Source organism: Mercenaria mercenaria, chromosome 19, assembly GCF_021730395.1.
Source record: "Mercenaria mercenaria strain notata chromosome 19, MADL_Memer_1, whole genome shotgun sequence".
In the NCBI taxonomy this organism is placed as follows: Eukaryota; Metazoa; Mollusca; class Bivalvia; order Venerida; family Veneridae; genus Mercenaria; species Mercenaria mercenaria.
The window spans coordinates 10,565,185-10,592,032 of NC_069379.1; the positions used below are offsets into that span (position 1 = coordinate 10,565,185).

The 26,848-nt window shown below is 38.0% G+C and overlaps 1 protein-coding gene across 2 annotated transcripts in view; it reads left to right on the forward strand.

Annotated features, from left to right (window-relative positions):
* LOC123542802 (protogenin B-like) overlaps window positions 1-26,848 on the forward strand; it is a 78,106-nt gene that overhangs the window by 33,659 nt on the left and 17,599 nt on the right. The window contains exons 8-17 of one of the 2 annotated variants that reach the window (XM_045328804.2): window positions 1,552-1,678; window positions 3,943-4,080; window positions 7,218-7,364; window positions 9,263-9,457; window positions 10,740-10,859; window positions 12,021-12,206; window positions 19,361-19,607; window positions 21,870-21,997; window positions 24,237-24,542; window positions 25,657-25,771. In XM_045328804.2, the coding sequence (XP_045184739.2) occupies window positions 1,552-1,678; window positions 3,943-4,080; window positions 7,218-7,364; window positions 9,263-9,457; window positions 10,740-10,859; window positions 12,021-12,206; window positions 19,361-19,607; window positions 21,870-21,997; window positions 24,237-24,542; window positions 25,657-25,771 (1,709 nt within the window). The remainder of the gene's footprint in view (window positions 1-1,551; window positions 1,679-3,942; window positions 4,081-7,217; window positions 7,365-9,262; window positions 9,458-10,739; window positions 10,860-12,020; window positions 12,207-19,360; window positions 19,608-21,869; window positions 21,998-24,236; window positions 24,543-25,656; window positions 25,772-26,848) is intronic. The other variant, XM_045328805.2, reaches the window with a different exon arrangement.

Here is a 26,848-nt window from a genome sequence, read left to right on the forward strand (position 1 = left end):
TGACGCCAGCGCATGAACCCTGAATGTAGACCAATAAAAATGCGATCTGTTTTCAAGTTTAGCCCTTGTACTTCCATTTTCATTACTTGAGGGAAAGGCCTTTGAGCCTGACCATATTTTTACCTGTTATTATTGGGCAGCCTCAACAGAGTGGTAAAGATTGCCGACTGAATCCCTTTTTCTCGCCGATGTAGGTTTTAAACTTTGCGTTATGTTGTAGAATTCTTTAAATTGAGAATATCATCCAGAAAGCTTAAGGAAGGTTAGTGGTTCTACATTGGTGCCCATCAGTGTCTGAAATAATGCTTAGAGGGGCACCTGAAGTATTTCTCCACCATCAGAAGGTGGACTGTTTCCATATGACCTTTAATCATTGAGGTGTTAGATCCTGCAAAGAATTAAACTGATTCCCAGGCCCAGTATTGGGAAAAATTATATGCAGATTGTGATAGGATTGTCTCAGGCCCAGTATTGGGAAAAATTATACAGTCTAACCTGTACTAACGGTCACCTCCGATCAGCGGTCACCTCCGTTCAGCGGCCATTTTATGATGCCCCCGACGGATTTTCCTCTATTTTATCACTTTATTCAGCGGCCACCTGCCGTCCGCGGCCAGCGGCCACCGAAATTGCCTCCCGACCGCCGTATTTAACCCCTTTCAGCGGCCATTTTTCTTCCAAAACGAATTATTTTTAGGCAATAATCGCCGAAGATACCCGATTTTGAGAAGCACGTGGTTGCTAAGTTTCGCGTGACTTCACCATAAGAATGACAAAATGACATGAGCTTCTCAATTAAAACTGATAACCAAAGGTGTAATCCCCTTTTGTTATGATCAAATGGCCAGTAATTATCGGCAATTAACGTGTCACCTCGTGTCAAATTTGTTGTTCACAGTTTGACCTCGGTTAAAGATAATACTCGATAATTAATTAGTAGCATAATATTTGTGATTTTTTATACTTTTGTCATCAAAATACTTTTAAATTTATACGAAATTGTGTTTGAAAAAATAAAAATAAACCGCTCTATCTTTTACGGAACGTAACGGCAATCTTAGATTAAGCGTAGACAATAAGCGCCGAGAGTAGCGTCCCTTACCAAAATGGCGAAAATTGTAAACAAACTTGTTTCGAACTTGGAAAATTGTCTGTAACAATTTTTGTAGTAAAAAAACCACGCCGGAGTTTTAGATTGCTAAGAATACCATTCGTATTGCGAAGGCAAATGCACGTCATTGTATCCTGGTAAAATAATAAAAGAAAACCTAAAAAGAAATGGGCCTAAAGGCTATAGACTGGTCAGAAGTCTGAAAAATACATATACTGGCTGCACCTCCGATCAGCGGCCACCTGGCTTAAGCGGCCAAATTGTCTGCTTCCCTTGGCTGGCTACTTAAGACAGGTTAGACTGTATGCAGATTGTGATAGGATTGTCTCAGGCCCAGTATTGGGAAAAATTCTATGCAGATTGTGATAGGATTGTCTCAGGCCCAGTATTGGGAAAAATTATATGCAGATTGTGATAGGATTGACTTGTATTTTTTTCAGAAACCAAAAGAAAACCAATTAGCGATCACACTGAGCCAGCCAGACAACTCTGGATACTATCAGTGTTTGGCCAGTAATGAGGCAGGATCTGTATCCGCTCTTACAAGGGTGCAAGTTTTTGAACAAGGTAGGTAATATTTCTTTATACCTACATTTTAGCTCAGCCGTTTGAAAAAGTAGGGTTCACACAGTATCAGGGTCAAAATTACAGTGAGACGTAAACACTGGTTCCATGCTTGCTTTCCTGAGTGATGTTGGCATCCAACAATTTTCAGTTTTCTATTTTACAGTTGTCAAATTGTGTTGTTATTTTGATAAAATGTCACTGATAAAGTTCCCATGATTGAGGGATGTTGACAGAAAGTTTGGAACAGACTTGTTTCATTCACAGAATTTGGATATTGTTGACAAAGTTACAGTTGGTGACAGCACAATAAAGAACATAGAGCTTCACAGCTCCTGGCAAACCAGTGACAATACGTTTCTTACCTCCTGAACTCGGGTTTTGAAAGATGAGATCTCATGGAAGCTGACACACTGCTCAAAATATTAATCCTAGAAATATAGAAAAATTAGTCTGGAAAATAAGGAAGAGGTCTTTAAAAAATCCTGAAATGTTTGGTCTGTATCTGTATAGGCCTTGAATTCCTGATTTGGTTCAGTTCTTGTATGTAAGCTGATGTCTCAGAAACCAGTTATGGGAATGGACTGAAAACTTCACTCACTTGTTCATTTTGATGAGCTGACATGCATTGTAAATCACTCTCCTCGTCGTCGTCCGTCCGTCGGTCCGTTAACATTTTCTCGTTATCGCATCTCCTCAGAAACTACAGGGGGGGATTTTGATCAGATTTTGTCAGAATGATGTATAGGGTCAAATATAGCCCCGCCTGGGGGTCACATGGTTTACATAGACTTATATAGGGAAAAACTTTGAAAATCTTCTTGTCCAAACCACAAAGCCTAGGGCTTTGATATTTGTAATGTAGCATCATCTAGTGGTTCTCTATCAAGTTTGTTCAAATTATCCCCCTAGGGTCAAATATGGTCCTGCCCCAGAGGTCACATGATCCATATAGACTTATACAAGGAAAAACTTTTAAAATCTTCTTGTCCATAACCTACAACATTCAAATTTGGACCACATGTACAGTTTTGAGTGGCTAGATGAACTTGACATGAATTGACATCAAATTTGGACCACATGCATAGGTTTGTGTACTGAAAAAAAACTTTGACCTTGACATTGACCTAGTGACCTACTTTCACAATTTTGAAGGTACAGGCTTTAGATTTTGACCACATGCATAGTTTTGTGTTCTGAAATGAAATTTGACCTTGATTTTGAACTAGTGACCTACTTTCACATTTTTCAAGCTACAGCCTTCAGATTTGGACCACATGCATAGTTTTGTGTTCTGAATTGAACTTTGACCTCAATTTTTATGTAGTACCTACTTTCACATTTCTCAAGCTACAGCTTTCAAATTTGAAGCACATGCATAGTTTTGTGTACCGAAACTTAATTGGTCACTGAATCCAAGGACTGTGATGACCTGGATTCTGACATAGATACCTACTTACAGGATTTTGAGCTAGTCTTGAAATTTGGAACATTCAAAAGTGGCTCAATGGTAGATGCCAAGATCACTCTGTGATCTCTTGTTATTATAAGAAATCCATGAATGTGCTGTAAGGTATAATAACAGTTACTATAAGAAATCCATGACCCTGCTGTAAGGTATAATAATGGTTACTATAAGAAATCCATGACCCTGCTGTAAGGTATAATAACAGTTACTATAAGAAATCCATGACCCTGCTGTAAGGTATAATAACAGTTACGATAAGAAATCCATGACCCTGCTGTAAGGTATAATAACAGTTACTATAAGAAATCCATGACCCTGCTGTAAGGTATAATAACAGTTACGATAAGAAATCCATGACCCTGCTGTAAGGTATAATAACAGTTACTATAAGAAATCCATGACCCTGCTGTAAGGTATAATAACAGTTACTATAAGAAATCCATGACCCTGCTGTAAGGTATAATAACAGTTATTATAAGAAATCCATGAATGTGCTGTACGGTACAGGTTTTTGGAGTGAAACAGGCGTGAATACATGGACCTCAGGTATATAAACTAGCTATTTATATTTAGGGTTCCAGGCTGTCAGAAATAAATGTTTTACATTAGGTATATGGGCATTTTATCCACCAATTTAGGGGCCCAGCCCAAAATCTAGGGGCCATGGGCTACTGGGCCCCTGCTAATTTATATCCCTGGACCTTAAATTTGAATTCATGGCCCTATGAAACAACTATTTTGACTTGCAATATGTAATTTTGTGCTGATGAAACTAAAAAGTAGCATATTATTTTTGCAGCGGATTCACCAAAAAAGCCGACAAACTTGACAGCTGTGGAAGTGACTAGTACCTCCATTTTGTTGACCTGGCAACCTGCTAAAGCCGCAAAGAATTCTAGAATTCTGGCATATTCTGTTCATTATAGAAGAGATGGTGGTAGGTTTCAATTCTTATTTTTATACGCCCGTTTGAAAAACGAGACGTATTATGGGAACGCCCCTGGCGGGCGGGCTGCTGGGCGGGCAGCGTCCACAGATTTTGTCCGGAGCATATCTTCTTCATGCATGGAGGGATTTTGATGAAACTTGGCACAGTTGTTCACCATTATGAGACGGAGTGTCATGCGCAAGAACCAGATCTCTAGGTCTAAGGTCAAGGTCACACTTAGAGGTCAAAGGTCAAATTCAAGAATGACTTTGTCTGGAGCATATCTTCTTCATGCATGGAGAGATTTTGATGAAACTTGGCACAATTGTTTACCATCATGAGACGGAGTGTCGTGCGCAAAACCAGGTCCCTAAGTCTAAGATCAAGGTCACACTTAGAGGTCAAAGGATACAAGAATGAAAACTTTGTCCGGAGCATTTCTTTTTCATGCATGGAGGGATTTTGATATAACTTGGCACAAATGTTCACCACCATGAGACAGAGTGTCGTGCGCAAGAACCAGGTCCTAGGTCTAAGTTCAAGGTCACACTTAGAGGCCAAAGGTCAGATACAAGAATGACTTTGTCCGAAGCATTTCTTCTTCATGCATGGAGGGATTTTGATGTAATTTGGCACAATTGTATACCATCATGAGACGAAGTGTCATGCGCAGGTCCCTGCTTTAGAATTACTTCCCTTTGTTGTTACTATAAATAGCTTAGATTGTAACTTTTTCATTACTAGTCGTAGGGAAAAATCGAGACCACTTTTCTGTAGTACAACATGCATGTTACATCCAATTTTGAGGTGTATTTTGACCAATCTCTACCTGGTAAGGATTTTTGTGTGGACTTACAATTTTTTTTTTTGGATTTTTTTTTTTTTTTTTTTAACTTCCCTTAGTTGTTACTATAAATAACTTATAGTGTAACTTTTTTGTAATTGACCGTAAGGAAAAATCAAGAACACTTTTCTGTGGTACAACATAGATGTTACTTTCAAATTTTATGTGTATTTTAGGGTATCTCTACCTGGTAAGGAGTTTTTATGTGGATTGAGAAAAAAACATAATAATTACAATAATTACTAAACAACCACAAAATTTAAATTCCATTTGCAAATACAGGTGCTAGAGTAAAGAAATTTGCTGTGACGGGCGTATATTGTGACATTCTGGCACTCTTGTTAGTGTATGTAATCATATGGAAATTGTCTTATCTGACTATGAAATGGTATGAAAATTGTATGACTAAAGAAAAGGATTTAAAAGCCTGATAAGATGAATTTGGTCAGAAATTTACGAAAAATGTAAAGTGCACAGCATGTGATACAAATAAAACAAAGAAGTCAAGAATCTTAAGTCCACTGAGAAAACTTCACGGAAGCCTTCAAATAAGCTTTAAATAAGTCTCCTTTTTTTAGCTCACCTGTCACAAAGTGACAAGGTGAGCTTTTGTGATCGCGCGGTGTCCGTCGTCCGTCGTCCGTCCGTGCGTGCGTGCGTCCGTCCGTCCGTAAACTTTTGCTTGTGACCACTCTAGAGGTCACATTTTTCATGGGATCTTTATGAAAGTTGGTCAGAATGTTCATCTTGATGATATCTTGGTCAAGTTCGAAACTGGGTCACGTGCCATCAAAAACTAGGTCAGTAGATCTAAAAATAGAAAAACCTTGTGACCTCTCTAGAGGCCATATATTTCACAAGATCTTCATGAAACTTGGTCAGAGTGTTCACCTTGATGATATCTAGGTCAAGTTTGAAACTGGGTCACGTGCCATCAAAAACTAGGTCAGTAGGTCTAAAAATAGAAAAACCTTGTGACCTCTCTAGAGGCCATATATTTCACAAGATCTTCAAGAAAATTGGTCAGAACGTTCACCTTGATAATATCTAGGTCAAGTTCGAAACTGGGTCACGTGCCATCAAAAAGTAGGTCAGTAGGTCAAATAATAGAAAAACCTTGTGACCTCTCTAGAGGCCATATTTTTCATGGGATATATATGAAAGTTGGTCTGAATGTTCATCTTGATGATATCTAGGTCAAGTTTGAAACTGGGTCATGTGCATTCAAAAACTAGGTCAGTAGGTCTAAAAATAGAAAAACCTTATGACCTCTCTAGAGGCCATATATTTCATGAGATCTTCATGAAAATTGGTCAGAATGTTCACCTTAATGATATCTAGGTCAAGTTCGAAACTGGGTCACGTGCCTTCAAAAACTAGGTCAGTAGGTCAAATAATAGAAAAACCTTGTGACCTCTCTAGAGGCCATATTTTTCATGGGATCTGTATGAAAATTAGTCTGAATGTTCATCTTGATGATATCTAGGTCAAGTTCGAAAGTGGGTCACGTGCCATCAAAAACTAGGTCAGTAGGTCAAATAATAGAAAAACCTTGTGACCTCTCTAAAGGCCATATTTTTCATGGGATCTGTATGAAAATTGGTCTGAATGTTCATGTTGATGATATCTAGGTCAAGTTCAAAAGAGGTTCATGTACGGTCAAAAACTAGGTCATTAGGTCTAAAAATAGAAAAACCTTGTGACCTCTCTAGAGACCATACTTGTGAATGGATCTCCATAAAAATTGGTCAGAATGTTCACCTTGATGATATCTAAGTCAAGTTTGAAACTGGGTCATGTGCCTTAAAAAACTAGGTCAGTAGGTCAAATAATAAAAAAACCTTGTGACCTCTCTAGAGGCCATACTTTTCATGGGATCTGTATGAAAGTTGGTCTGAATGTTCATCTTGATGATATCTAGGTCAAGTTTGAAACTGGGTCAACTGCGGTCAAAAACTAGGTCAGTAGGTCTAAAATTATTAAAATCTTTTGACCTCTCTAGAAACCATATTTTTCAATGGATCTTCATGAAAATTGGTCAGAATTTTTATCTTGATAATAACTAGGCCAAGTTCGAAAGTGGGTCACATGAGCTAAAAAACTAGGTCACTGTGTCAAATAATAGAAAAAACGACGTCATACTCAAAACTGGGTCATGTGGGAAGAGGTGAGCGATTCAGGACCATCATGGTCCTCTTGTTTTTTCATGTCAGTGGGCTTATACATGGGTAATGTTAACTAATTGAGCCGTAATCATATGATCTCTAGAACTATGCCTATTGTACGTCTTGTGTTCTTTCAGGTCCAAGAGAAGAAGTTGTGACACCAGTAACAGAAATTTACCTAGAAGGGCTTATACCATTTTCTGAGTACATAATCTACGTCTCTGCGTATTCCAGCACAGCAGGTCCCCCTTCAGAAAACCTCATCGTTAAGACATTAGAAGATAGTAAGTTTTTACGATTAATTCAAACAGACATTAAAAAAATCCTCACCTTGTGAGTCACTGGTTTCCTGCAATCTGACTTTACTGTATTTATCGTGTCGTTCATTATGCCCCCTTCAAAGAAGGAGGGGTATCTTGTTTTGCAGATGTCAGTCGGTTGGTATGTAGATCAGTTGGTTTCCAGATGATAACTCAAGAACGCTTGGGTCTAGGATCATGAAGCTTGATAGGGAGGTTGGTGGTGACCAGCAGATGAATCCTGCTGATTTTGAGATCAGTAGGTCAAAGGTCAAGGTCACAGTGACCGGAATAGTTAAACCGTTTCCAGACGATAACTCAAAAATGCTTGTGCCTAGGATCATGAAACTGAATAGGGAGGTTGATCATGACCAGCAGATGACCCCTTTTCATTTTGGGATCAAAAGGTCAAAGGTCAAGGTCACAGTGACCCGAAACAGTTAAACTGTTACAGATTACTGAATGCATTAAGGGGGGCATTTCTTGTTCTACGAGCTCTTGGTAACCCTTAGCATGCTGAACATGATTGATTCTGCCTTTGGGACCAGTGCAGATTATGATCAGCCTGCACATCAGTGCAGTCTGATCATGACCTGCACTGTTCGCCATTCATTTAGTATCTCTTTGGTATTGACCCCTTTTAACAGTTAATGGTACTGTCCAAATTGAAAGATGGACAAATTCATTATAGAAATTTAGCAGGATAAGGAGAACCATTCAAACAAGGTAGTATTTTGCAGTGGCCGTAAAAAAGAGAGATACTGTGAAATCATTAATATTCGTGGGGGACTAATTTTCATGGATTTTGTGGTTGAGTCAATCCACGAAATTTAATCCCAAGGAACAAGTAAAATTCCCATTCATTTTATGTTCAAAAGTTGAAATCCACGAATTCAAATCCCCATGAAGTGGCCGTTTTGACCAAAACCACGAAATTTCATGCCCACGAAATTAAATGAATTTACAGTAACACAAGATATTAATATATCTTGGTCTGACTGGAATAGTTCAATTATCTCTGGCAGAAAGAGTTCATGAACTTTTGAGACATTAAAACGAAGTTGTAATAAGGTTTTTTTCTATTATTCATCAACAGAAATCGGTTTATACCATCATAACATGACACAAAGTAATTTCAGGTTTTACTGAATTTCCAATTGGTGTAGTATTACTGCAAATTCAAAGATCTCTCCAAAAGGAATTTTTAGACATACTTCCATGGTTACCTCCCCTGAATACTCTGTTGTTATGGTTCCGCAAAGTTTTTTGTGCAGCAGCCGATAATTATATGTTAAGTTGATCATTTGAATGTTATACAAAAATAAATGGACAGAAACATTGTCTTTTGCTCCGCTCTATGACTACTATTGTGTGTGTCTCTGACTGTCAGAATTTTAAAAATAGTTGCAAAAATTGCACACTGTGAAATGGGACCTGAATAGGTTGAATGTCTAAAACTATCATGAACACATCATGTTTCATTTCATTTACTACAGATGCAGATGCTTATGGATTTTTAGGTATTAGGTACCTGTAGGTGGAGGAGGATGTGACTCGAGTTGGATTTGAACTCTCTACCTCCTGTTAAACTGACTGCTGAATATTTTAGCCTTTTGCCTGCTTGTGGCAAGTAATTTGTCTTTGCGACAAGTGCAGACCAAGATCAGCCTGCACATCCGTGGAGGCTGATCATGGTCTGCACTGTTCACTATTCAGCCGGTAAATTTTCAGTGAACACCCCTTTGAATGGTAAGTGGTACTGGCCAAATTGAATGATGGACCAGTCCATGTTAGAAATTAAGCAGGCAAAAGGTTAATTTCTATAAAGTTGTTATGAACAGAAATATGCTCCATTCACTTTAAATTTAAATGATTGTTTGTAGGACCTAGTAGGCCACCCGTCATCACATTGGAACCTCAGGTTAGGGCTGTACAGGTGAAGTGGGAACCCCTTCCACATAAATACCAGAATGGTATAATCTCACAGCACAAAATTTACGTGCGCCAGAGAGGTGCCCCGACCACAGAGAGGATCGAAACAGGAATCAGTGGAACAGCTACTTCGTACTTAATCACAGGTATTGTTTGTTGGTTTATTTGCTTTATTCAGTTTTAAAACACAGAAACACATTTCAGGGTTCCAGCTGTTGGTCGTCAATGGCGCCTAATGCGACAAAAAATAAATTTTGATGCCCAAAATGTTCAACAGACAAATTTTAGTGGGGCCAACAAAAAAATATGACAAAAAATTGGCAATTAGAATTTTCTCACAATGTAAAAATCTTACATTGTGCACCGAAATCGATGCAAGGTAAACGTCGCGCGTGATGGATTATACATGATGTGTTGTTTATTTCACCTGTATGACACTTGGATGAGTGTTTTCAGTAGCTAGTGACATTTTGGGGGTCAAATTATTTGTATAATTAGATTAACTGACGAGTTTAATTACCCAGCTGATTAGATAATTACACATGCATTGGTTAATGTTGTTTGTAGCAAAAATTAAAACAATGATTTTTGATGTCCCTGAGGCTGTTGAATGAAAATTAATTTCTAAATGATTTATATAAATTTTAATAACTATATACATGTTTGTTACTGAATGCCTGTAAGTAACTATTAAAGAGAAACTGACCCAGAGGAAACCCTGCAATTTAGGTCAGATGCCTACTTTCCAAGGTATCTCTGGCAGGGATGGGTACCTTGGTAGATTCTCTGACACCTCAAGACAGCTCGACTTACTGAGATGCCTCAGTACACCTTAGTAGACAGACACCTTAGTAGATTTTCTGACTCTACAAGAGAGCTCGACTTACTGAGTTGCTTTTGGCAAGCTTAAAGATCATTCATTGTGTCTGAAATTGTGTGTCATCCACCTCTGATTCGTGTGGGGAAGTTGGCAGCTACTTGCAGAGAACAGCTTTGTAGTGGTACAGGATCGAGAAACTGGCTAGGTTACCATAACTGCTCGCCATTACATAACTGAAATACTGTTGTAAAATGGCACTAAACCCAAAAGAAACAAAATAGCTGCGCAATGAGAAAATCAACCTAGTGGGTTTGCGACCAGCATGGATCAAGACCAGCCTGCGCATTCGCGCAGTCTGGTCAGCATCCATGCTGTTCGCTAACAGTTTCTCTAATTGCAATAGGCTTTGAAAGCGAACAGCATGGATCCTGACCAGACTGCTTGGATACGCAGGCTGCTCTGGATCCATGCTGGTCGCAAACCCACTATGTTGGTTTTCTCATGGCGCGGCTCATTAATGATTGTCCAAATTCATAATGCTTTGTTGGATGTCCTGAATGTATATTGTTGCTCTTGGTAAGTGTTTGAACTGTATTTGTAATTTGCAGGTCTTGAATCAGAGACCGAGTATGAGTTGCGTATGTTGGCAGGAACGTCGGTCGGCTACAGGGAGACCTTCACAGAGGAGCAATGGCCGTGGGTGTCTGTGACAACACTCAGCAATTCCTGTACGTAGTTAAGGGTTGTTTTTTCCCTAAAGGGTGTATGTGGAGTTGTGAACAGACTAGGGGAAGGGATGGGAGTGTGCAAGGACTAGGGAAGGGAAGGACTGGGTGTGTATTTGTGCAAAGGGAATTATAAGTTGTGTTTATTTTTTTTGTGGGGGGAGGGGGTGGAAACTGCATTGATTTGAAAGACATTTTCTGAGGGAAAAGACACTCTCAAATGGCCCCTGTTCTAGAAAGAAAACAAAATCTTGCATTATACTTGTTCTCTAGATGGTTACATTTCCACTATGTGCACTGAGACAAAGGACCATATATAAGATTTCAGATTACAAGGTGTCACAAGTATATGTTTATATGTAGACAGACATACAAGCTATAGCAGTCTGTTAGAGCTATATTTAAAGGCCCTTGTCTTTATTTATTTAAAGCTTAAAGACCTAATACCTGTTTGATCTGTTAATTTCATGAAAAACATCCTTCTGATGTTCTTTTAATGCAGAAATATCATCTTTGTTACTTTTTTGTCTCGAGGTTGTTTAGTGGAGAGGGCTTCAGTATACATGATATTGTGAAGTCATTGTTATTCATGGGGAGGGGAGTGTTGTAGGGGGGAGGGGAGGAAGGGGGACGGGTGCGGATACAAATTTCATTGATTTTATGGTTGCCTGAGTACACGAAAATTTAAAAAGAAGACATTAATTTTATCTGCAAAAGTTAAAATATTTAAATTCATTCACCCTGAAATAGCAATTTTGCCCCAAACCATGAAATTTTATGCCCATTAAATAGAAAAATTTCACAATATAACATTCATTAGAAATTTCATCACACTGAGCTTATTAGGTGACAGTCTTTTTCCCATGGTGCAGTATTTTCCCGTTATACCTCTGTACAAGTATCTACCTTTGTAAGCAAATTTTTTTTTCAGTTTTGGCTGCAACAGAGAAGCCATTTTTTGGCTACAAACTAACATGAAATCGTGCATTTTAATTTTTAGAGATGAATTAAATTCACAGTTAAAAAAAATCAAAATTGTTTAAGTCCATGAATATTGTTAATCCACGATTATTAGTAATAGTAGTATCATAGTACAGTATTTTACTCTGATGTTACTTGATTTTTTTTTTTTTAAATATTTAACATCGTTACTTCTTTTCACAGATGTACTTGCCCCAAACGTGCAGATCACACCTGTCAACAGCTCGGCTATCAACGTAACATGGACGTATGCAGATGCATACTCTATCAAACAGTTTATTGTTCAGTTACAGAAGATACCCGCTGGGGAAATACTGAAGAAGGAAACCCTACAAGCTCAATACAGGCATACAGTATTTGCACAACTTGGTGAGCTTTGTCTTCACTATCTACAAGAAAATCATTGTGAAATCATTCATATTCGTTGGGGACTAATTTTTGAGGTTGAGTCAATCCATGAAATATAATCCCAACGAACAAGTAAAAATCCCATTCATTATATGTTCAAAAGTTAAAATCCACGAATTCACATCCTCACGAAATTGCTGTTTTGACCAAAACCATGAAATTTCATGCCCACGAAATTAAATGATTTTACGGTATTAATTTTGATTAAACCATACCTAGTTAAATTTCTGTAATTAACTTGTCAATCTTTCAATTTGGACAGTACCATTAACTGGAAAAAGGGGTGCTTATCAAAAAGATACTGAAATGGCAAACAGTGCAGATCTTGATCAGACTGTAAACTTGATCAGACTGCATGGATGTGCAGACTTATCAAGATCTACACTGGTGGCAAAAGCAGAATCAGTCATGTTCAGCATGATTAGGGTATAAACAGTGAGAACAAAAAATGATTAAACAATGAAAGTATTAAATTTTGTTCATTTAAAATTCCTTTTTTTGCAGGGGTTAGGTGTGTGGGGGCGGCGATGGGATATGAATTTGTTGATTTCAGATTTTAAACTCAGTCTGGAAACCAGGCGAACTTGTTTAGAGTAACTGGTTAAAGCTATATACCAGCAACCTATATACTGTCAACCCATGTAAATCAAAGAAAACTGGCAATCTTTGATTTACTTCAGTGATAACAAACAGTTCCTTGAACTTACGAATTATATTATTCTGTTTGATTACATTTATTGGATAAAAGAAACAGATGTTGCTAACTTTCTGATGACACTACTGAGCGCTTTATCATTTTAGCTTGTCTTGTTTTATCAGAATGCTTTTCTTGATGAAGTCCAGATTACTTTTAAAACTGGGGTACATACGGCCAGAAACTAGGTCACTATGACAAATCATAGAAAGACCTTGTTAACACTCAAGAGGCCACATTTTCAGCTACTGTGAAATCATTAATATTCGTGGGGGACTAAATTTCGTGGTTAAGTCAATCCACGAAATTTAATCCAAATGAACAAGTAAAATTCCCGTTCATTTTATGTTCAAAATTTGAAAGCCACGAATTTATATCCCCACGAAATGGCCGTGTTGTCCAAAACCACGAAATTTCATGCCCACAAAATTAAATGATTTTACAGTATATCATTATGAATCAGTGTCAGAATGTTTTGTGTTTTTAGCCCACCATCATCAGATGGTGGGCTATTAAAATCACTCTGCGTCCGTGGTCCGTCCGTCCGTCCGTCCGTTAACAATTTCTTGTTATCGCATCTCCTCAGAAACTACTGGGGGGATTTTGACCAAACTTTGTCAGAATGATGTATTGGTACCCTAGTTGTGTCCCCCTGAAAATCAGACTGGTTCAACAATTTATGAGTGAGTTATGACCCTTTGTTTATTTCTATAATTTATATAGATTTATATAGGGAAAAACTTTGAAAACCTTCTTGTCCAAAACCACAGAGCCTAGGGCTTTGATATTTGGTATGAAGCATCATCTAGTGGTTCTCTACCAAGATGATTCAAATTATTTCTCTGGGGTCAAATATGGCCCCACCCTGGGGGTCACATGGTTTATATAGACTTATATAGGGAAAAACTTTGAAAAACCTCTTGTCCAAAACCACAGGGCCTAGGGCTTTGATATTTTGTATGTGACATCATCTAGTGGTCTTCAACTAAGATTGTTCAAATTATACCCCTAGGGTCAAATATGGCTCCGCCCTGGGGGTCATATGGTTTACATAGACTTATATAGGGAAAATCTTCTTGTCCAAACCACAAAGCCTAGGGCTTTGATACTTGTTATGTGGCATCATCTAGTGGTTCTTTACCAATTTTGTTCAAATTATCCTCCTAGGGTTAAATATGGCCCCGCCCTGGGGGTCACATGGTTCATATAGACTTGTATAGGGAAAAGCTTTTAAAATGTTCTTGTCAGTAACTACAACATTCAAACTTGGACCACATGTATATTTTTGAGTGGCAAGATGAACCTTGACATGAGTTGACCTTGATTTTGACCTAGTGACCTACTTTCACATTTCTGTAGCTACAGCCTTCAAATTTGGCCCACATGCATAATTTTGTGGACTTGAAAAAACTTTGACCTTTATTTTGACCTAGTGACCTACTTTCACATTTTTGAAGGTACAGGCATCAAATCTGGACCATATGCATAGTTTCGGGTTTCAAAATGAAATTTGACATTGATTTTGACCTAGTGGCCTACTTTCACATTTCTCAAGCTACAGGCTTCAAATTTGGACTACATGCATAGTTTTGTGTACCGAAAAAACTTTGACCTTGACATTGACCTAGTGACCTACTTTCACATTTTTGAAGGTACAGGCTTCAAATTTGGACCACATGCATAGTTTTGTATTCTGAAATAAAATTTGACCTTTATTTTGACCTAGTGACCTACTTTTACATTTCTCAAGCTACAGCCTTCAAATTTGGACCACTTGCATAGTTTTGTGTACTGAAATGACCTTTGACTTTTACATTGACCTAGTGACCTACTTTCACATTTTTAAGGTACAGGCTTCAAATTTGGACCACATGCATAGTTTTGTATTCTGAAATAAAATTATGTCTCCCCCAGGAGACATATTGTTTTTGCCCTGTCCGTCCGTCCATCCGTACGTCACACTTCATTTCCGAGCAATAACTGGAGAACCATTTGACCTAGAACCTTCAAACTTCATAGGGTTGTAGGGCTGCTGGAGTAGACGACCCCTACTGTTTTTGGGGTCACTCCGTCAAAGGTCAAGGTCACAGGGGCCTGAACATTGAAAACCATTTCCGATCAATAACTAGAGAATCACTTGACCCAGAATATTGAAACTTAATAGGATGATTGGTCATGAAGAGTAGATGACCCCTATTGATTTTGGGGTCACTCCGTCAAAGGTCAAGGTCACAGGGGCCTGAACATTGAAAACCATTTCCGATCAATAACTAGAGAACCACTTGACCCAGAATGTTGAAACTTCATAGGATGATTGGTCATGCAGAGTAGATGACCCCTATTGATTTTGAGGTCACTCCGTCAAAGGTCAAGGTCACAGGGGCCTGAACATTGAAAACCATTGCCGATCAATAACTAGAGAACCACTTGACCCAGAATGTTGAAACTTCATAGGATGATTGGTCATGAAGAGTAGATGAGCCCTATTGATTTTGGGGTCACTCCGTCAAAGGTCAAGGTCACAGGGGCTTGAACATTGAAAACCATTTCCGATCAATAACTAGAGAACCACTTGACCCAGAATGTTGAAACTTCATAGCATGATTGGTTATGAAGATTAGATGACCCCTATTGATTTTGGGGTCACTCCATCAAAGGTCAAGGTCACAGGGGCCTGAACATTGAAAACCATTTCTGATCAATAACTAGAGAACCACTTGACCCAGAATGTTGAAACTTCATAGGATGATTGATCATGAAGAGTAGATGACCCCTATTGATTTTGGGGTCACTCCGTCAAAGGTCAAGGTCACAGGGGCCTGAACATTGAAAACCATTTCCGATCAATAACTAGAGAACCACTTGACCCAGAATGTTGAAACTTCATAGGATGATTGGTCATGCAGAGTAGATGACCCCTAACGATTTTGGGTTCACTCTATGAAAGGTCAAGGTCACAGGGGCCCGAACATTGAAAACCATTGCCGGTCAGTAACTTGAGAACCACTTGACCCAGAATGATGAAACTTCATAGGATGATTGGTCATGCAGAGTAGATGACCCCTAACAATTTTAGGGTCACTCTGTTAAAGGTCAAGGCCACAGGGGCCTGAACATGGAAAACCATTTCCAATCAATAACTTGAGATCCTCTCGACCCAGAATGTTGAAACTTCATAGGATGATTGTTCATGCAGCGTAAATGACCCCTATTGTTTTTGGGGTCACTCCATTAAAGGTCAAGGTCACAGGGGCCTGAACATTGATAACCAGTTCCGATGAATAACTTGAGAACCACTTGACCCAGAATGTTGAAACTTCATAGGATGATTGAACATGCAGAGTAGATGACCCCTATTGATTTTGGGGTCAGTCTATAAAAGGTCAAGGTCACAGTGGCCTGTTCATGTAAAATCATTTTTATGCCCCCGAAGGGAGGCATATAGTTTTTGAACCGTCGGTCTGTCGGTCTGTCAGTCTGTCGGTCTGTCGGTCTGTCCGCATTTTTCGTGTCCGGTCCATATCTTTGTCATCGATGGATGGATTTTCAAATAACTTGGCATGAATGTGTACCACAGTAAGACGACGTGTCGCGCGCAAGACCCAGGTCCGTAGCTCAAAGGTCAAGGTCACACTTAGACATTAAAGGATAGTGCATTGATGGGCGTGTCCGGTCCATATCTTTGTCATCGATGGATGGATTTTCAAATAACTTGGCATGAATGTGTACCACAGTAAGACGACGTGTCTCGCGCAAGACCCAGGTCCGTAGCTCAAAGGTCAAGGTCACACTTAGACATTAAAGGATAGTGCATTGATGGGCGTGTCCGGTCCATATCTATGTCAACCATGGATGGATTTTCAAATAACTTGGCATGAATGTGTACCACAGTAAGATGACGTGTCGCGCGCAAGACCCAGGTCTGTAGCTCAAAGGTCAAGGTCACACTTAGACATTAAAGGTCATTTTTCATGATAGTGCATTGATGGGCGTGTCCGGTCCATATCTTTGTCATTCATGCATGGATTTTAAAATAACTATGCATGAATGTGTGGCACAGTAAGACGACGTGTCGCGCGCAAGACCCAGCTCCGTAGGTCAAAGGTCCTAAACTCTAACATCGGCCATAACTACTCATTCAAAGTGCCATCGGGGGCATATATAATCCTATGGAGACAGCTCTTGTTTGAAATAACTTGAGAACCACTTGACCTACAATCTTGAAACTTAATAGGATGATTGGACATGCAGAGTAGATGACCCCTATTTATTTTTAGGTCACTTGATCAATGTCACAGGAGCCTGAACAGTGACTTGAGAACCAGTAGGCCAAGAGTGTTGAAATTCAGCGGGATGACCGGACATGCCAAGTAGATGATCCTATTTGCAGCCAACCATCGGTGTCTCTTTGACTTTCGCTCCTGACCCCTATTGACTTCTTGCCTATAGGACTTTGCATTGGGGGAGACATGCTCTTTTTTACAAAAGCATTTTCTAGTTTGACCTTGATTTTGACCTAGTGACCTACTTTTACATTTCTCAAGCTACAGCCTTCAAATTTGGACCACATGCATAGTTTTGTGTACCGAAACAAACTTTGACCTTTACATTGACCTAGTGACCTACTTTCACATTTTTGAAGGTACAGGCTTCAAATTTGGACCACATGCATAGTTTTGTATTCCAAAGTAAAATTTGACCTGGATTTTGACCTAGTGACCTACTTTTACATTTCTCAAGCTACAGCCTTCAAATTTGGACCACTTGCATAGTTTTATGTACCGAAATGAACTTTGACCTTAAGATTGACCTAGTGACCTACTTTCACATTTCTGTAGCTACGGGCTTCAAATTTAGGACCACATGCATAGTTTTGTGTACCGAAACAAACTTTGACCTTGACATTGACCTAGTGACCTACTTTCACATTTTTGAAGGTACAGGCTTCAAATTTGGACCACATGCATAGATTTGTGTTGTGTACGGAAATGAAATTTGACCTTGAGCTAGTCAATAAGTCTTGAAATTTGGAACACTCAAAAATGGCACTTTGGTGGGCGCCAAGATCACTCTGTGATCTCTTGTTAAAACCTATATCAAGTTCAAAACTTGGTTTTCTGAGGTTTTCAGCTAGGTCACTAGGTCAAATCATTTAAAGTCATTGTTCACACTTTGTAGGCCACAATTTCTTCTTGATCTTCTTAAAACTGTTTCAGAATGTTTTTCTCTTTGAAATCTTAGTCAGGTTTAAAACTGGATTATCTGAGGACTTAAACTAGGTCACTAGGTCATATTATACAAAAACATTATTAACGCTCCAGGGGCCACATTTTCTACTTGATTTTCATAAAACTTTGTAGTGTTTGTCTCAATGATATCTAGGTCAAGTTTGATACTGGATTATCTAGGTAAAAACTAGGTCACAAGGTCAGATCAAAGAAAGACATTGTTAACCTATAGCCTGCTGGTGGCAAGTGATTCTGCCTTTGCGACCAGTGCAGACCAAGATCAGCCTGCACGTCCGTGCAGTCTGATCTTGGTCTGCACTGTTCGCTATTCAGTCAGTAAATTTTCAGTGAACACCCCTTCGAATAATAAATGGTACTGCCCAAACTGAATAATGGACCAGTCCATTATAGAAATTTAGCAGGGTAAAGATTAACTGTAAAAAGACCGCGTTTTCTTCTGACCTTCATAAGACGTGGTTAATGATCTACCTGATTTACATAAAACATGGTCAAAATGTTTGTCTTTATGAAATCTAGGCCAGACACGATACTACATCATCTGGGGTAAGAACTAGGTCAGGTGGGCGATTGAGTGCCTTCAGGACCATCTTGTGAATGCATTCACGTGATTTTAGAATTTTGTGAGATAATTGAATTTCGTGGATGTGAAATTTAGAGATTTCGACCAAATTGGCTTTTTCACGTGCATATGAATTTGCAGATGTCATATGTTTGAGATAAAAATGAATGGGAATTTACTTTGTTCTGGGATTAAATTTTGTGGATTGACCTCCATGAAAACCACGAAAATAAGTGCCCTACGAATATTGATAATTTTGTGGTATGACTTATACCATTGTTTTTTGAATAAGTAAGGACTAGGGGGCCTCTGTAGTTGAGTGGTTAAGGTCGCTGACTTCAGATCACTTGTCCCACACCGTTGTGGTTTCGAGCCTCACTCGAGGCATTGAATTCTTCATGTGAGGAAGCCATCCAACTGGCTTATGGAAGGTCAGTGGTTCTACTCAGATGCCCGCTTGTAATGAAATTATGCAAGGAGGGGGACCTGTGGTCTTCCTCTACCACCAAAGTTGGAAAGTCGCCATACGACCTATAATTGCGTCGGTGTGACATTAAACTAAACAAAAGAAAACAAGATTAAGAACTAAGGTTAAAATTAATCTGTCTTTCAGATGAGACTGCCTATTATGAGGTTAAGGTGATTGTACAGACATTAGATGGCCTGAAGTCAGAAGCAGTTGAGGAATTCAGTTCGTTAAACGTGAAAAAGCCTGCTGGTCCAGAATACCTGAAAGTGATAACGAAATCATCTGATAGCATCAGTGTAGAGTGGGAGGAGCCAGTATCTGATATTGAAATTATGTATTTTACTGTAAGATATAGGCAGACTGTAACAACAAACTACAAATTTGTTAACAGGTTTGTATTTGCCATTTATATGGTGATTTTGTCCTATTGAATTTTTGACAGTTTTGTGATGGTTTTATTTTTAGCTCATCTGATTTTTTGAAAAAAAATGATGAGTTATTGTCATCACTTGAGCGGTTGTCGGCGTCGGCGTCGGCGTCGGCGGGTTAAGTTTTATGTTTAGGTCAGCTTTTCTCCTAAACTATCAAAGCTATTGCTTTGAAACTTGGAATACTTGTTCACCATCATAAGCTGACCCTGTATAGCAAGAAACATAACTCCATCTTGCTTTTTGCAAGATTTATGGCCCCTTTTGTACTTAGAAAATATCAGATTTCTTGGTTAAGTTTTATGTTTAGGTCAACTTTTCTCCTAAACTATCAAAGCTATTGCTTTGAAACTTGGAATACTTGTTCACCATCATAAGCGGACCCTGTACATCAAGAAACATAACTCCATCTTGCTTTTTGCAAGATTTATTGCCCCTTTTGGACTTAGAAAATCAGTTTTCTTGGTTAAGTTTTATGTTTAGGTCAACTTTTTCTCTTAAACTATCTAAGCTATTGCTTTGAAACTTGCAACACTTGTTCACCATCATAAGCTGACTCTGTACAGCAAGCAACATAACTCCATCCTGCTTTTTGCAATAATTATTGCCCCTTTTGGACTTAGAAAATCATTTTCTTGGTTGAGTATTATGTTTAAGTCAACTTTTCTCATAAACTATCAAAGCTATTGCTTTAAAACTTGCAACAGTTTTTCACCATCATAAGTGGACACTGTACATCAAGAAACATAACTCTATTCTGCTTTTTGCAAGAATGATGGCCCTTTTTAGACTTAGAAAATCATGGGTAGGACAATATTTCTATTACACAAAAAAAATCAGATGAGCGTCAGCACCGGCAAGGCGGTGCTCTTGTTCTTCCTAACTTTTATTACTGGAAAGAGCATCGTTTACTAGGGTTGGATACCGGTTCCCGGTATCGGTACAATACCGAATAATCACTTCGAAAAGTACCGGTATATACCGTTTCGTAAAAGAACCGGTACCGATTTCGGTATTTCCATAAAAGTAAAAACAAAATTCTTACAAAATCTGCTGCAAAATAAAGCAGAAATTTAAGCAAATAGCGTAATAACGTGATCGACATTGTTTTTACTGTGATACCGCTCAGAGTAACCTCCCTTGACATGGAGAGCCAACCGTGCGAATGTTTCGTATGCTAAATATTCCCTGAAATACTTCTTTCCCCGTCATTTCAAACAACGTAAACCAATACTTAATTTCAAAATATATGACACTATTTTTCTTTGTAGTTTTCTTTTAAAACCAATGAAAAAAAATGATGTAAATAAAAAATTACGAGACTAAGCTGTAACCTACGTAAACAAATAATCGGTTTTCGCGAACCATTAGAAATAATGTTATTGTTGGAATGTTGGTTGTTTCAAGTGTTTTGAAGGTTGTTGTACAATTAAAAATGTGTTGCAAAGTGTTTCACTTTATAAACTTTACTAGTCAACCAAGTCGAAGATTATCATGAGTGAGAATGAGTCTGACTTGTTAGAGGGGTAGTTTGAAAGCTAATAAGTGTTCAGTTTAACAGTTCTAGACAGTACTGAGCTTTAAAAGCATTGCTACAGTGAGTGTATTCATAAATTTTAATTGCATAGTGAGCGAGGTATCTGCTCTAGATTTTTATTTTGGAAAACTAGTCTGTAAGATATGTTTATTTTTAACTCTTTCATAACCTAATACATACAACATTCCATTAACAAACTTAAAATGTTCATTTAACACAGCAAATTTTCATGTATATCTACTTACATAGGTGTATATAATACTAAGCGAATCATTGCTTATGTAATGTACTACAAAGCATGGTATCGGTATCGGTATCGTTAAAAATACCGTATCGTTTCGTTGGTATCGGTATCGGTATCGGACCGCTTCGTCCTTAACGATATCCTACCCTATCGTTTACTGTTCTTAGAATTTGTTTTTCCGATCCATATGCTTTTGTTCTTTAGAAACTTTATGTATTTGTTTATATGTGTATGCAGTAACGTATGCTAAAATCTTGAATAAGATATCCTGGCTGGTATACACGTTACAAGGGAATTCAAGTTGCAACATGGTATATGAAACAGTGAGTTGAAGACCAGTCTGAGAATACAGCCTGACCATTGGTCAATTTCAAATTTTTGCTGAGAAGTAACCAATCAGATGGTAGAGATTATAGACTTACAGATTTATTGTTTTATTGACAGTGACACTAACAGTGCGATGTTGGAGAATCTGAAGCCGTACACGGAATATGAGGTATCAGTACGCGCCAATGGCGAAAAACTAGTCAGTCAGTACAGCGAGAAAATCACAGTCTACACGGAATCTGGACGTAAGTTTAAAATTGATATTCATATTTTACATGTATTTATATATTTTAAATATTCTTAAGAGTGGGGTTTTATTCTTTTAAACTTTTTATTTAGGAAGTCTTCAGTTCGTTCGTTAGCGTGTGGTGGGTTGACTGCTCTACCTATATCTGTAATACTGTAAAAGCACATATTTTCGCTGGGTCAAAATTTCGCAAGTTTGAAATTTCAAGTATGTTCGCGAGGTTTAATATTCGCGAAATTGTAAAATGGTATCCTTCATTAATTTGAATTATACTAATAGTGTATATTTATGAGAGGATTAATTTTCGAGAGATGTAGGGCCTCGAGAATATAGCGAAAAATTAAACCCTTGCGAAAATTTCTCCTTTTACAGTTACGCCAATGAAATTCGGAGAGTCTGTTCAACATCAGTATAACATCAGTATCAAGCAAATGTTTTGATACTTCCATTATGTTTTATTAATGTAAATCATTTTCAAATTTATGAAGCTGTTCTGGATACATATGGCGAGATTCAGTTTTATATATTACTGTTATATCAAAGATATTTATGGGGAAAAATAATTTCCATGGACTTTGCAGCTGTGTCATTCCAAGAAATTGAATCACAATGAATCAAAGATATTTTCATTAAATTTGTATAAAAGACACTTGCTGCAGTTTCTTGTATAAGAGATGGGGCAAAAATTTCCCCAATAATAGAATTTGTTCAAAGTTTGCATATGAACACAGTTTCATGTTAGAAACAGAAAAATGCGAAAACAATCATAGGTCACAGTGCTTGTTTAGGAGTTATCTGCCCTTAGGACTGGATTTTTCTGCGCTTTTGCATATTCAAGGGTAGATAACTCCTGAACAAGCATGGTGACCTTTGATTTTTTTGTCATAATTCTGTTTCTAACATGACACTGTGTTCATATACAAAGTTTAAACAGATTCTATTATTGGTAAATTTTTTACAGAAAAACTGCAGCATACGTCCTTAAATATTTGAAATCTCTTATATCCACACAAAATGGTCAGTTTAGTTATAACCATAAAATTTTGTGCCAAATTTGAACAATTTGTTGCAGTGTTGATTTCTTTTTCTTTTTATTTTTTTTTTATTTTTGAAAAACGGGACATATTATTGTCGAGCCAGCTTGCGGAAGTGAAGACATAGTTGTCCAAATGGCTGTTCGGTGTATGTGCGTCCGTGTCTGCGTCCGTCCGGATTTGTTTGTCCGGACCATAACTTTGACATGCATGGAGCAATCTCGTTTATATTTGGCATGAATGTTAACCTCAGCAAGACGGAGTGTCATGCGCAAACTGCAGGTTCCTGTCTCAAAGGTCAAGGTCAAACTTGGAGGTCAATGGTTAAATTCAATAATGACTTTGTCTGGAGCATTTCTTCTTCATGCATGGAGGGATTTTGATGTAACTTGGCACAAATGTTCACAACCATGTGACAGAGTGTAGTGTGCAAGAACCAGGACCCAAGGTCTAAGGCCAAGGTCACACTTAGAGGTCAAAGGTCAGATACAAGAATGACTGTCCGGAGCATTTCTTTTTCATGCATGGAGGGATTTTGATGGAACTTGGCACAATTGTTCACCATCATGAGACGGAGTGTCACGTGCAAGAACCTAGAATTACTTCCCTTTGTTGTTACTATAAATAGCTTATATTGTAACTTTTTTATTACTGGTCGTAGGGAAAATCAAGACCACTTTCCTGTAGTACAGTATGCATGTTACATCCAATTTTGAGGTGTATTTTGACCTATCTCTACTGGTAAGGATTTTTGTGTGGACTTTTTTAAGACTTACTTCCCTTTGTCGTTACTATAAATAACTTATATTGTAACTTTTTGCAGTCATTTTTTATTTGGCATAAATGTTTGCCTCAGTGAGACAGGGTGTCATGTTGCCCGTGGGCATCTAGTTTAGATTGAATTTTAAAGTACAGATTGTGAAAAGAAAATTATGTGAAAGGCGAGAATATATAGCAGTGTTTCTTTCTCCTTCTGTGGACAGATCCCATATAAAGGACCTGTTCCCAATAACCAAAATCTTTATAAATTCCCGATTTGCTCATTTTCCGCTATTTGTATTACATATTTTCTTGACTATTTCACTTTGCACCTTTTCTTGACTCAAAAATTCCAAATCTGACCAGTTACGAACCGTTTCCCAAAAAAGATTGTTAAAAATGTTGTTCAGCAAAAGCAGTATGTGAACATGTCATACATTCCAGTGCCTTCGGAACCGCTGAGTGTACAGATACAAACTGTCAAGCCGGGAAAAGTTCGTGTAAACTGGCAGCCACCGGCACAGCCGAATGGTCAGATTAAATCGTACACAATCTTGTACACAAGCATGCCCAGTGAAACTGATGATTTATGGATTCGGGTCGAGAAAAACGGCTCAGAAAATACAGCCCAGATAACCATTACGGACATTTCTGGACAGCTGTACTATTTCAAACTGCATGCAAACACTGACCTTGGACCGGGAAAGACCACTCAGCATTTCTCGGTTGATCCATCAATACCCGTAACAAGTGAGTTTCTGTTGTACAGTTTGTTAGGGTATAGGAAAACAAGGGGAAAATTAGTCCTGGGAGAAAGTTGAGTCTACTTAATGCTGTTCCTTTTGGCTTTCTGGAAGTTTGAATTGGAAAATGATATCGTCCTTATGTTTCTGATTGTCAGCATGTGAATATGTTTTCCTACACAGTTTGCACCAGGGAAAAGGATGCCATACTTTGCTTTGTTGTTGTTGTCTACCAATTCACCCCCCCACCCCCCACATGGGGAATATAGTGTTTGAACCGTCCGTTCGTCAGTCCAGATTGCCTATAGCCCACATTAATGACCTCATTTACTTCATACTCTCAACAATCCTTGTGGCAAGACCTACAAACTAACCTATATATAGATGACATTGACCCTATATAATCTTCACCTTCAAATTTAAAAACGTATTAAGCAACATTTTTGGTCCTGCAGCCCTTATAAATGACCCAGTATATGTCGTACTCACACTCGACAATCCTTGTGGCAAGACCTACAAACTGAACTTTACCATCAGCCCTCCGTAGGCTCAGATTGCTTGCAGCCCACATTGCCTACAGTACACATTAATGACTTGATTTAGTTCATACTCATACTCAACAATCTTTTTGGCAAGACCTACAAACTGACCTATATATAAGTGACCTTGACCTTCATATGATCTTCACCTTAAACTTAAAACCTAAATAACAAACATCTTTGGTCATACATCCGGGGCAAGATTTTGCATTTTAAAAAGGCAGCTCTTTGTTCAATCATGTATTCTGATTTGTTGGGAATAGATACCTTGAGCATTGCTTAAGTACTTTGTCTGTCTTGATAGAAAGGGAAAGGAAAGCTACGAAAAAGCTAGGTCTAAGAATAAAATGGTTGCATATATTCTCGCCTGGAAGTTTCTTCTGACACAGTTGGTAGACCCATACCAATAGAAATCATTTTATTTCATCAGCATAAAATTTTGTTAGTTTGGGCTAAAACAACTATTTCTTTGAGCATTGAGTCCTGAATATCAAATTTTGAATGTAAATTTTATTATGTATTATAATTGCATATTATATTATATAATATTATATTGTTTAATCTGCATGATGAATTTTTCAGCTGGAAAGAGTGAAGACAACAAGCCTGAGGACCAGAAGCTAGGTATTATAATTGGTATCAGCATCGGAGTATTCTGTATCATCATCTGCATAATCATCATTTTACTGCGTCAAAGGTAAGTTTTGCCTAAATTTCTATAATGAACTTGTCTATCTTTCAAGTTGGACAGTACCATTAACTGTGGAAAGGGGTGCTTACCGAAAAGATACTGTTTTGAACAGTAAATAGTGCAGATCTTGATCAGACTGCATGGATGTGCATGCTGATCATGATCTACACTGGTCGCAAAGGCAGAATCGGTCGTGTCCAGCATGATAAGGGTTAAATTTTTCTGGCAGTTTGAGAAATATAAGCTTGTTTTCTTTAAGAAAGCTGGTAAATTTTCTGTACAATTATTCTGGTTGTCTGAGTCCTATAGGTTATTATACCCCCCACCAAACATGTTTGGAGGGGGGTATATAGGAGTCAGTTTTGTCGCGTCCCGTCCCAAAAACTATTATCTCAGTTATTACTAAATGGATTTGATTCAAACTTAAAATAGATGTTCCACCTTATCACCCACATCATGTGACACAAAGTGCATAACTCTGACACCAAGTTTTCATGAATTATGTCCCCTTTTACTTAGAATTTAAGGTTAATTTTGTTGTATTTTCACTATATCTCAATTATTACTAAATGGATTTGATTCAAACTTAAAATAGTTGTTCCACCTCATCACCCACATCATGTGACATAAGGTGCTTAACTCTGACATCAATTTTTTATGAATTATGTCTCCTTTTTACTTAAAATTTAAGGTTGATTTTGAGTATTTTCACTATATCTCAGTTATTACAAAATGGATTTGATTCAAACTTAAAATAGTTTTTCCACCTCATCACCTACATCATGTGACACAAGGTGCATAACCCTGACACCAATTTTTCATGAATTATGCCCCTTTTTACTTAGAATTTAAGGTTAATTTTGATGTATATTCACTGTATCTCAGTTACTACTAAATGGATTTGATTTAAACTTAAAATAGATGTTCCACCTCATCACCCACATCATGTGACACAAGGTGCATAACTCTGACACCATTTTTTCTTGAATTATGTCCCCTTTTACTTAGAATTTAAGGTTTATTTTGATGTATTTTCACTATATCTCATTCTGATTGGCTTAGAGCCAAAGGGAAGTAACCTTT